Source organism: Panulirus ornatus, chromosome 63 (genome assembly GCF_036320965.1).
Source record: "Panulirus ornatus isolate Po-2019 chromosome 63, ASM3632096v1, whole genome shotgun sequence".
Classification (NCBI taxonomy): domain Eukaryota; kingdom Metazoa; phylum Arthropoda; class Malacostraca; order Decapoda; family Palinuridae; genus Panulirus; species Panulirus ornatus.
The window spans coordinates 26,307,888-26,320,314 of record NC_092286.1 but is presented as its reverse complement, the minus strand read 5'-3'; the positions used below and the strand labels follow the sequence as shown (position 1 = coordinate 26,320,314).

Below are 12,427 nucleotides of genomic sequence, written 5' to 3'. Positions count from 1 at the left end.
GTAAAATGGAAAACAGGGTTGCCTGAAAAATGTTACTGAATTTTGAACAGTTTGATATACCATTGTGTTATACTGCAGAGTGAATATTGCTAGGAAAAGAATTTTCATTGACTAAAAAGATAGTCTTTTCCCTTTTCCCATGATAAATTTTTGCAAGAGAGATAAAGGCAAACTGGTCTGTGAGTATACTAGTTGCAGCTTTCCAATGCTGTTCAAACTCACTTTGATTGAAGCACTGTGCTAGTGAAGCTGAAGTGTAATCAGTAATTAGATGCATTTACTGATATTTGTATTTCATGTCCTTTCATAAACTTTTCTCATTCAGAATCTTTTAGTGTTGATCACCACGAATATTTATTAAGTATATTACAGAGGAATCAGTGTTCACTTTCTTTTGTTACTTTTTTCCAGCAGGCATCTGTCTACCAACCTTAATGTTACCCCTGCTTTGAGCCATCCTCTTCAGGGAGGGTGGCAGTCATCTGAATCGTCGCCAAGTAATGCACCATCATGTGTACCTGGCCTTCCATCTTTACGAAACTTTACCCGTCATCAGGGTGATGGGTCAGAGACTCCTGACTCTGAGGAAATGGTAAGAGGAAGCCTGTAAATAAGCTTCTGTATAACCTGTTTGGACTGTCAAATAGATTTTTTTGTATGATAATGATACCCTGCTTAAACCTATCATTATGACCTAGCCATTTCCTTTATTTGTATTTAAATTTTGTTTTAAAGTATTGATTAGCATAGAAAAGTAGAATTTTGATAATGTTATGTAGAACTTGGATTGATACACTTGCAGGACTTGGGAAGTAGGCAGTGATCCTCCATTTCAGATATTTTTTGCATAGATAATATGTCTAAACTTATGTGCATGATAGCAAGCTGATAACAGTGATGGGTGACTTGAATGTGAAGATGAGTTATGTGACTGTTGATGATATAACTGGGGCACGTGGTATTCAGTAATGTGAGTGGAAATGGTGAACAGCATATGGAGCTGTGTGCTGAAAAAAGGCTGGTGATATGAAATACCTTGTTTAAACAAGTATATGTATGTAAGTAGGAGAGATGGTCTTTGGGCATTATTGGATTACATACAAAGTGATAAGCATGCAAAGGAGAGACTTCTGGATGAAAATGTATTGAGAGGGGCAGCTGGTTGAAGAGGTTTTCAGAAGAGGAAAGTGTATGTATGAGAAGACAGTGTTGAGAGTAAGTTAACTTGAAAAAGAGGTTGTGTGAAGAAATACCATAAGAAATTGAGTTAGAATGGCAAAGGAAAGAGTAAACGAAGGTAGGAGAATGGGTGTGGAATGGGAGGTATTTAGGGAAGCAGTGCTGGTATGTGTGAGAGATGCATGTGTCATACGTAAGATGGGAAGTGGTGAGTAATGTGATGATGAAGTAAAGTTGCTAGTGAAAGAGAAAAGAGAAATATAAGGGTAGTACTTACAGAGGAGTGCAAGTGAATGGAAGATGCATGAAAGAAAGCAGGAAGAGGCCTATGAAGGTGTAGGGATTGAAAATGAGGGCAAATTAGCATTGAAGGGGGAGGGAGAAGCAAATATCAGTAAACCTCAGAGCGAATAAGATGGAAAGAGATTACTGTTGTGTGAAAAACAAAAAGAACAAACAGGAAGAGGCCAAATAGGGAAGTAGTAACAGGTAGTGACGAAGTGAGGAGGAGATAGATTGAGTGTTTTGGACTTTTGATTGTGGTTGATGATAGGCTGGCAGATGTAGGGTGTCTACATTGGAGTGGTATGGAAAGTGAGAGTCATGGAGAATGGTTTGGTGAAGAGAGAAGAGGTGATGAAAGTCTTGTGTAAGATGAAATGTGGCTGGTATTGCAGTTGCATGTATTAAGAAGGGGTGACTGTGTTGTTGATTGGTAGGTAGGAGTTTCAGTGTATGTATGGATCATGGTGAGGTGCCTGAAGATTTGCAGAATTTGTATTGTGCCATTGTATAAAGGCAAGGGGGACAAAGGTGAGTGTCAAACTACAGAGGCATAAGTTTGTTGAGTGTACCTCGTAAGTTGTATGGAAGAATAGTGACAGATGATGAAAGCATCTACAGAGCATCGTAATGGGGAGGAACAGTGTGATTTCAGAAGTGGTAGAGGATGTGTGGATCAGGTGTTTGCTTTTAAGAGCATGTGTGAGAAATACTAGGTGAAACAAGGATTGTATGTAGCATTTATGGATTTGGAGAAAACATATGATAGGGTTGACAGAGATCCCTTGTCTTAAGAATATATGGTGTGGTCTTAAGAATATATGGTGTGGGAGGGAAAGCTGCTAGAGGTAATGAGAAGTTTTTATCAAGTTTGTAAGGCATGTGTATGAATTGGAAGAGAGGAGAATGAGTGGTTCCATGTGAAGGTTGGTCTGCTACAGGGGTGTGTGATGACACCATGGCTGTTTGATTTGTTTGTGGATAGGGTAGTGGAGAAGTAAATGCAAGAACCTTTGAGAAAGGGATGAGTATGCAATCTATAGGGGATGAGGTGGGCCTAGGAAGAGAGTCCCTTGTTGTTTGCTGATGACTTAGCACTGATGGTGGATTTGATTGAGAAACTGGGGAGGTTAGTGACTGAGTTTGGAAGTATATGAAAGGAGAAAGTAGAGAAAATGTGAACAAATGCAAGGTTATTAGGTTTAGTAGGTTGGAGGGACTGATTGATTGGAGCATGAGTTCAAGTGGAAAGAATTGGAGAAATTGAAGTGTTTTAGATACCTGAGAGTGGACATGGCAGCAAATGCAATCATGAGAGCAGAAGTGAGTCATATGATGGGTGAGGGACTGGGAGCATTGAAGAATGCATAGAGAGAGAGGTATTTACCTGGTAGGGCAAAAATGGGAATATTTGAAAGTATAGTAGTACCAACAATGTTGTATGGATGTGAGAATGGGCTACAGATGAGGATGTGCAGAGGAGGGTGGATGTGTTGGAAATGAAATGTTTGAGGACTATATGGTGTGAGGTGGTTTGATCGACTAAGTAATAAAAGTGTAGAAAAGAAGTGTGGCAATAAAAGAGTGTGATTTAGAAAGCTGAAGAGGGTGTGTTGAAATTGTTTGTACCTATGGAGTGAATGAGTGAGGAGAAAATGGCAAAGAGGATTTATGTGTCAGAGGTGGAGAGGACAAAGAGAAAGGGGAGAACAAATTGTAGATGGAAGGATGGAGAGAAAAAGATTTTGAGTGATTGGGGCCTGAGCATGCAAGAGGGTGAAGGGTGTGCATTGGATAGAGTGAATTGAAATAATGTGGTTTATAGGGGTCAATGTGCTGAATCAGGGCATGTGACGTAGTAGGGAGAAACCATGGAAAGGTCTGTGAGGAGGACAAAGAGAAAGGGGAAACTAAATTAGTGATGGAGTGAATGGGGCCAAAACTTACAGATGGGTTAAAGAATTTGCTTGGGATAGAGTGAATCTGAACAATGTGATATACAGGATTTTTGTCAGTGAAATGAAGTGGGTAGCGGGCTGTATTTTCGGTGCACTGCGAATGACAGGTAGAGACTGGATGTGACCAAATGCAGCCTTCTTTTTATCCTGATGCTACTTTGTTAGTGCAGGTAATGACAGTCAAGTATGAAAACAAATTTTTGTGTGAATTATCTTCAGTCTGGCATTCTATAGTTTGAAAACTCACAAGGTTGTGGGAAAAACTGACCTAGTTTGGCAAAATATTTGTGGTTCAGAAAATTAACACTGCTGTCAGATGCTGTGGTTGTTTAGGTACTCCTTGGTCATCCACTGTACTGAGTGACTCCTAACTGTAATGTGTGTTAACATATACATACCATTCTGGGTTACTTTTCATGTAATTTACTGTAAAGTGTAATAGAAAAATAAAAATGGGAATGAATAAAGGCAGCCAGAATTATGCACGTGTATATGTGTATATGTCTGTGTGTGTATATATATGTATACGTTGAGATGTATAGGTATGTACATTTGCGTGTGTGGACGTGTATGTATATACATTTGTATGTGGATGGGTTGGGCCATTCTTTCGTCTGTTTCCTTGCACTACCTTGCTAACGCGGGAGACAGCGACAAAACAAGATAAATAGATAAGTAATAGATATAACATCTGTAGTACATATACATCTGTGACTTAAAGAACTAGGAGAAGATATTGATATTCTGTACTGTGAGTGACTTTGATCAAGGAATGAATTTATCCAGCTATTAATTTATTGCACAGAATCATTCTCTACAGGAAATCAGTGCTGTACGATATTACGACAGAGAGGAAAGTTAACATACACTCACAGTATTCAGACACTGTGCTATACTCCTCATTGCCTCAGGCCACTGACTTCCAAACAGTTATTCCCATATCTGCCATCTGTATACTCCAACCAGCTACAATATTAGTGTATTCACTTTAATTAAGAGTTTCGTGGTTCACCTTGAGTTTTGTCTTAATACATTTTTGTATTTCTTTATATCTTTTTATTGCATATAGTAACTTCTTTCCTGAGGCATTTTTCTCTGGTGTTCCTAAACATATTTTTTTTTTTTTTTTTTATACTTTGTCGCTGTCTCCCGCGTTTGCGAGGTAGCGCAAGGAAACAGACGAAAGAAATGGCCCAACCCCCCCCATACACATGTATATACATACGTCCACACACGCAAATATACATACCTACACAGCTTTACATGGTTTACCCCAGACGCTTCACATGCCTTGATTCAATCCACTGACAGTACGTCAGCCCCGGTATACCACATCGCTCCAATTCACTCTATTCCTTGCCCTCCTTTCACCCTCCTGCATGTTCAGGCCCCGATCACACAAAATCTTTTTCACTCCATCTTTCCACCTCCAATTTGGTCTCCCTCTTCTCCTTGTTCCCTCCACCTCTGACACATATATCCTCTTGGTCAATCTTTCCTCACTCATCCTCTCCATGTGCCCAAACCACTTCAAAACACCCTCTTCTGCTCTCTCAACCACGCTCTTTTTATTTCCACACATCTCTCTTACCCTTACGTTACTCACTCGATCAAACCACCTCACACCACACATTGTCCTCAAACATCTCATTTCCAGCACATCCATCCTCCTGCGCACAACTCTATCCATAGCCCACGCCTCGCAACCATACAACATTGTTTGAACCACTATTCCTTCAAACATACCCATTTTTGCTTTCCGAGATAATGTTCTCGACTTCCACACATTCTTCAAGGCCCCTGAATTTTCGCCCCCTCCCCCACCCTATGATCCACTTCCGCTTCCATGGTTCCATCTGCTGCCAGATCCACTCCCAGATATCTAAAACACTTCACTTCCTCCAGTTTTTCTCCATTCAAACTCACCTCCCAGTTGACTTGACCCTCAACCCTACTGTACCTAATAACCTTGCTCGTATTCACATTTACTCTTAACTTTCTTCTTCCACACACTTTACCAAACTCAGTCACCAGCTTCTGCAGTTTCACACATGAATCAGCCACCAGCGCTGTGTCATCAGCGAACAACAACTGACTCACTTCCCAAGCTCTCTCATCCCCAACAGACTTCATACTTGCCCCTCTTTCCAAAACTCTTGCATTTACCTCCCTAACAACCCCATCCATAAACAAATTAAACAACCATGGAGACATCACACACCCCTGCCGCAAACCTACATTCACTGAGAACCAATCACTTTCCTCTCTTCCTACACATACACATGCCTTACATCCTCGATAAAAACTTTTCACTGCTTCTAACAACTTTCCTCCCACACCATATATTCTTAATACCTTCCACAGAGTATCTCTATTAACTCTATCATATGCCTTCTCCAGATCCATAAATGCTACATACAAATCCATTTGCTTTTCCTAAACATATATGTTTTTTAATATAGATAAAGGTGAATTATTAGGAACATGTTTTATTACAACTTTAATCAATTTTGAAAATACAGCACTATAGTAAAGTTTAAACGTATGCTCTGTTAGAATGTGCTTGGTGTGATAAGTGAAAGAGTTAGATGATACATTCATTACCATTTTCAAGCAAAATATAAGAGTACTTTGGATTAGTTGTCTCTATTTTATCAATAAAATTAGCTTGCTTTTCTGGACTTTAAAGTTTGCTAAACATTCAGAATGCTGGAAATGTTCAATATGTAAACTTCAGAAAAAATGTTGGTCCTGCAACTTCTTGGTCCCAACCTTTCTAAAGTAAAGACATTTCACTGCAGTCACTGAAAACTACCATTTGAGGATTGTTGATATAAATTGCTGTATGAGATATAGATGTTTATTACTGAGCTGATTGGATTTCCGAGTGTTCCTGCATTATTTTACTCTTACACTGAAACCCTCTCCTGGTCAGACAATACAAGGACCATGTGAATGATTATTATTCATGTAATCATCTCTATCATGGATCACATTTATGATCACAAAAATGTAGAAACAACACTGAGAATGTTAGTGGTATCATTTCTCTTGTCAACATTAAATTCAAAGGTTTATAAACCAGTGGTGTAACCACCTTTTAAAGATGAATGACAGTTTTCATTTTAAATAGAACCCTGACTCATTTATAGAAGATTGGAAAATTGCACCTGAATACTGTCACTTATTATCTTTTGAACATATCATTAGATTATGTGGTTAATTAGATATCTCTTGTGCTTCCCTTTGAAAATAATTTTTCTTGCATTTCAATGAAAATATGATTTAGATCCATGTAGATTATCAGGTGTATGATAGGAATTTTCATTTTTAAGGTTGGGAGGAGAAAACGTCATTTGCAAGTGATTCCACGCCAGTCTGTGGGACATGATGATGAAAGCTGTTGGCTTGCTGACAACAGGTTTGTAGGAAATACAGTTTAGCCACTTTTTTTCTTTTGATATATACTTTTAATTTTGAAAAATTCACAGAGATCTATAAAAATGATTCTCATCATTGTTTTTATCTGTACTAGGGTTCAGCCTGAAGGAGAAGAGGAACATCACCAGAGTTCAAACATCTCTAGTGCTTCACTTAGTGACCTCAAGGAAAAAATGCGGCATAGAGGTCACAGGGGGTCAGTTTCTCAAGATAATTCTCTTGCTTCCAATTTACCAGAACTTGTCACGTCACCTCAAGGGTCCAAGAGATTTCTCTTCAAGCGAGAAGACTCTGTTTGTTCTAATTTATCTGATCTTGCACCTTCTGAGTGCTCCGAGATGTCTTTAGATGTTTCTGTCCAAGAAGATTTGGCATTGAAGACATTCTCTTGCCTGGACAACATTGAGCATGAGCTTGATGACCTCAAGTCGTCTGTGTTGGAAATGGATGAAGAAGTCACAAAGTTCAATTCTAAACCCAACCCCTATACTTTCAGAACTACCTTCTCAGACTACTCCATAACATCTGGCGATTCACGTCCCAATTCAGCGATGGAAATTGTGAATGCCCGTAGGTCACGGGCAAGTTTCAAAGGTCTCTTAGCTCCAAAGCCTAATACATCATCAGAGTCAGAATGTGTAGAAGGATGTGGAGCTGATATATCACATCTACCCCTTCATGGAGTGTCAGGCTCAGAACCACCCCTTCATGGAGTCTCAGGCTCAGAACCACTCCTTCATGGAGTCTTAGGCTCAGAACCAGAAGGCTCCTATGAATGGGATTCCCCCAAACATGGCTGGTCAAATGCACATGCCCCTCTTCCTCTCTCCCAGCTACCAGAAATACCATCTGAAGATGCTGAGTCATCACATGCTTCATTACAGGTTAAAGATTTATATCTGTTTTGAAAATTTTCAATTCATTTTGAATATTTGATCTTGTAAATGGTAACTTTGATGATGGAATAATTGCTATGTATTTTATTGATTGATTTGCTCTGCCTCTCATTTACATAAACATATTCATAGGATGACATGATGCCATCATTAGAGTGGGATAATGACTGCCTTCATCAGTATGCTGAAGATGAAACTGCAGCTTCGCATGAAGCTCCACTGGATGAAGTCTTCCATCGAAGTGCTCATGATAGGTATGTGAAGAGGTTTTGTTGTGGATATCATATATTTGATTCTTTATGCACAGTAAATGTTCACATTCCTCTATCTGTCTGTCTGTATCTCTGATGCCTGTTCCAACTGGAACTCCTTCAAGGGGTTGGCCATGGCAGTAGAGTCTCTATAGCTAATGAACTCCAGTGCCACTTCTTAGCCTTAAGTACCTCACCTTTAAGAAGCCACTGGCAAAGGGCAACTCTAGTGCAGTGTTTGAAGAGGCTCCTACCTAATGTTCCTACTGATTACTTCTACCTACTGTTCATACCTACTACCTCTACTTCCACCTAATGCTCCTGCCAAAATGCTCATAGTTATTACTCTTATCTACTGCTCTTACCATTTTGCCAAACGGTAGGACTAGTGCATAGTGCTTACCACAGGAAAATATAGAGTTCTGAAGGATGGGCTTGTGAGTTAAGTGTTGTCAGGTGTTATATATGACAAGGAGAGATTGTATGTTTGTGGACAGAATGTCAGTAGTCCATGTTTGGGCAGGGCAGAAAGAAAAGACAGCTACCTGGGTCAGAGGAGTGCAACTAAACAAGCACATTCTTACATTCTTATTGCCTAATTACTAACCCTCTCTAAGTGTTATGTTGTTTAAGTCTTTATGTTGAGATATACAAACTTGTCTAAAATTGACAGAAAAAGACAGCAGTTTAGGACAATAAAACAACTTTACTAGAATGTTGGTAACCATTGGTAGTCATTAGCTCTTTGGCCATAGGCAGCACCCATGTATTTTCTAACAAGGTACTTTACATCAAGTAGAATGATTTTCATTAATCTATGGTCTTATGAATGTGGATGTAGGAAGACCTAAGTTTTTTGGATGGAACATTTCCTTAGACTGTTATAACTATCAAGGTAATTCAATCTTTGAGGACTGTCATTTTTATTGCTTTGGTTGTATGGACTGTGCATTCTTAGATATTATGGTTGAAAATATGTCCAACCCGAGTTTTGTAATGTGTTAATGTGCATTCAAGACTTCTATTTAATTTACTGTTGAGTGTGGGATTTTGGCTACATCATGCTCTATTTACAAGAATGGTGACATGATTTTTAGTGCCTAATAATGAATGATTCTTTGGCTGTTTACCATTTATAAATTTATCTTTTGTCTGATGCAGGTCAGCCTTCCACATATGGACTTGGATGTAACAGTTTTAGATTTAATTTGGTATGCAAGTAGCAAGGTTCTGTTTCATTTGTATTATTTGGAATGATCTCAACTAGAAGATGAAGGGAAAACTAGAGATTGACTTTGCTAATTCTTTTTGTAGAGCAAGGTATCTGTTATAACAGGAATTGTTCATATCTGTAGTCTTAGTCCTCTGTATTAAGGTTATGAATAGCTGATGTCCTTTTCACACAGATTTAGCATCATTTATTTGCAGATTCCAGTCATCAGCCCTTAGCTTCATTTGTTGAACATGTGCCAGGCAGTCTGGTCTTATAAAAGCAAAAGAGAAGAGACTCACTGCAGAAAATTTAACCATCCTTTTAGATTATCTGTCTTTTAAACCTGTAGTCATAGAGAAACCAGTTATGGCTCCTTAAGCTTGTGAAACAAATTGCATGAAACATATATGATTTATCAATATGGGAGAAAACAATCGAATGAGAACTGTAGCAAAGACTACCCAGTTTATGATAAACATAGAAACTCACCTGACCCATGGAATTCATTTTTGGAATTAAGAGAACTAGATAAAGTTTCAGCAGAATGGAAATAAAAGTGTATGAAAATCACACAGCATGAGTGGGATAAAAACTTATTCAAAAATGGAAAGAAAGCACTTATACATGAAAAATTAAAAAGCTAAGAGGGAAGACTCATTTACTACAAATCAGATGAAGACAAATAAAGAAATTGAGAATCAGGGGAAGATGATATTCATAAACAAAGTCTCTTAAGTGAGAACTCTAGAATGAAAGTTAACTACATCAGTGAATCCACATTGGTTAACATAATAATCTAATCAATATGTGAGAAACTTGGCCTAATGAAAAGGTGATAGATCAAGCAAGCTTTGAACAATATGAAATGTTCAGAGCAGACTGAACCAAATTTAAACAAGGGGATTTAGCAATATATGTCCATAATCGGTTGGAAGGAAAACTGATAACAAATATAAGTTAAAATAGATGTGAACTAATTATAATGATGATCTCAGCCATAAATTAGATAGATTTAGTGTCATTCAGACAACCAAAAAGTTTAAGTGATTTTAGAATAATTTTAACAAAAGTTGAGGACATTTTGAAGGGATTGGAGAATACTCGCGCGATGAGAATTTGGACTGGTGCCTTTAACTTCCATTTTATTGAATGGCTGGAAAGAGGAGTATATCATGGTTGCAGATACAGTGACAAAAGGAAGAATAATGGATCAACAGATAAAAGAGAACAGCTCCAAAGACCAATTAATTTATGTGATATATTCAGCCTTGTACAGGTAAACCTCAGACCAATAAGAGAGAAAGAGCAACACAATAGATCTTATTTGTAAAAATGACATGGCACTGTTTTCAGATATTGAGATAAATGATTCAGGTCTCTCAAGATCATTATATCATTGAAATGAGTACAATACATAAAATGGAATTGCATGATTATGAACATGATACAGCAGCAGTAGTATATGACAGTGTGTGAGTGATACAAAGTTTCACCACTTCAAATCAGACTGGAAAAAGATCATAGAGAAGATTAAAGTATAAAATGGAATGAGGTCTTCAGAGACAATGACATGGTGACAAAACACAAAAGTGTATATACTGTGATAGTTTAGGTCAAAATAATCATTGAACATGGAGGAAAGAAAAGGAAAACAAGTACATAATGGAAAATACATAGGGAGAGAAGACTGTAGTTGAATAGAAGAAAGGTGTAGAATAAAAAAAGAGGACAACAATGAAAAAACAAGAACAAGAGAATTAGATAAGAAAATAAAGAATACAAATGTAGAAATACTGAAATGCCATAGAAAAAAATTAAGAATACAGATGTAGAAATACTGAAATGCCATGTATGAGAACAAAAAAGGAATTAAAAAAGTGATATAGACCATGTAAAACGAATCCAAGTTATTGCATACATGATTTATCTTTTTGTCTATATCTCTGACACCTGATCCTTTCATGAACTCCCTCAAGGGGTTGGCCTCAACAAAAGAGTCTCCGTAACTAAACTCCATCACCACTTTTTAGCCTTTGTGCTTCACCTTTACTAGGCCACTGGCAAAGGGCAACTCTAGCGCAGTGTTTTCAGAGGCTTCTACCTAAGTTCTTATCAAATGCTTTTACCTAATGTGTCTACCTAAAGTTCCAGCCTGCTGCCTCTACCTAATGCTCTTACCTAATATTCATACCTACTGCTTCTACCTAATGCTTCTATCTACTACTACTTCTGACTATTGTTCTTTCAGTTTTGTCAAAAGGTAGGGCTAGCACATTGCACTCTGCAGGAAAAATTTTGATTTACAAAGAATGAGTTGCATAGCTTAAGTGTTGTAAGTTTTTATGTGAGACAAGGAGAGATTTATGTTTGTGGGAAAAAATGCCAGCAGTCTATATTGTGGGTGACCTAGAAAGAGAAGACTGTTACCTGAGTCAGAGGAGTGCAACTTGACAACCACTGAAGTGCTAGCTTATTATGCAGCAGTCACAAACCCTTCCAATACCCAGGCGGATAGTACAAGTAATATACCTCCCTGTTAATCACTACCTACATAATTGAACAAAGCAAATAACAGGAAGAAAGAGATGGAACCAGTAAAGGTAGGAGATAGATACAAAAATGATTCCAAGGAAATATGCTGGATGTTAATTGAAAACTATAAATGAGTTTTCAGCTCAAAATGTAAGGATGAATTTTGAAGATGAACTGTTTAACCTAAATGATGAAATATCAGATAATATAATTAAAGGGACTGATCAGCTCAGAGAAAATTCAGCTCTAGGACCATATGGAATCCAACCATATCCCCCCCCCCCCAAAAAAAAAAAAAAAAAATAGGAAAGAAAGAAAAGCATTAGCAAAGCCAATGATGTTATTATTAAGACAGAGTCTCAGTGAGGGCAAAATCCCAGATGTTCACAAATTGGCATTTGTAGCACTGATGCACAGAGAAGGATCAAAACTAGTATCTAAACAATACAGACCAGTTAGCTTAACTTCACCTGTAATAAAAGTTTTTAAAAAGTAATAAAAAGACATACATATGTATATATATTTGCTTGAGAAAGTAACTTTAACCAAAACAGTAAGGGTAAGATAGGAAGTTGGATTAAAGAGTTTCTAACTGACAGATAGTTCAAAGTGATTGCAGATGGAACCATGTCTGAGGAGGGATATCTCCAATGTGGAGTACCACAATGAAGAGTG

The 12,427-nt window shown here is 37.8% G+C and overlaps 1 protein-coding gene across 7 annotated transcripts in view; it reads left to right on the top strand.

Annotated features, from left to right (window-relative positions):
* LOC139745940 (uncharacterized) overlaps positions 1 to 12,427 on the top strand; it is a 226,610-nt gene that overhangs the window by 135,180 nt on the left and 79,003 nt on the right. For 6 of the 7 annotated variants that reach the window (XM_071656637.1, XM_071656638.1, XM_071656635.1 and 3 more), the window contains 4 exons: positions 412 to 592; positions 6,755 to 6,840; positions 6,955 to 7,744; positions 7,889 to 8,010. In XM_071656637.1, the coding sequence (XP_071512738.1) occupies positions 412 to 592; positions 6,755 to 6,840; positions 6,955 to 7,744; positions 7,889 to 8,010 (1,179 nt within the window). The remainder of the gene's footprint in view (positions 1 to 411; positions 593 to 6,754; positions 6,841 to 6,954; positions 7,745 to 7,888; positions 8,011 to 12,427) is intronic. The other variant, XM_071656634.1, reaches the window with a different exon arrangement.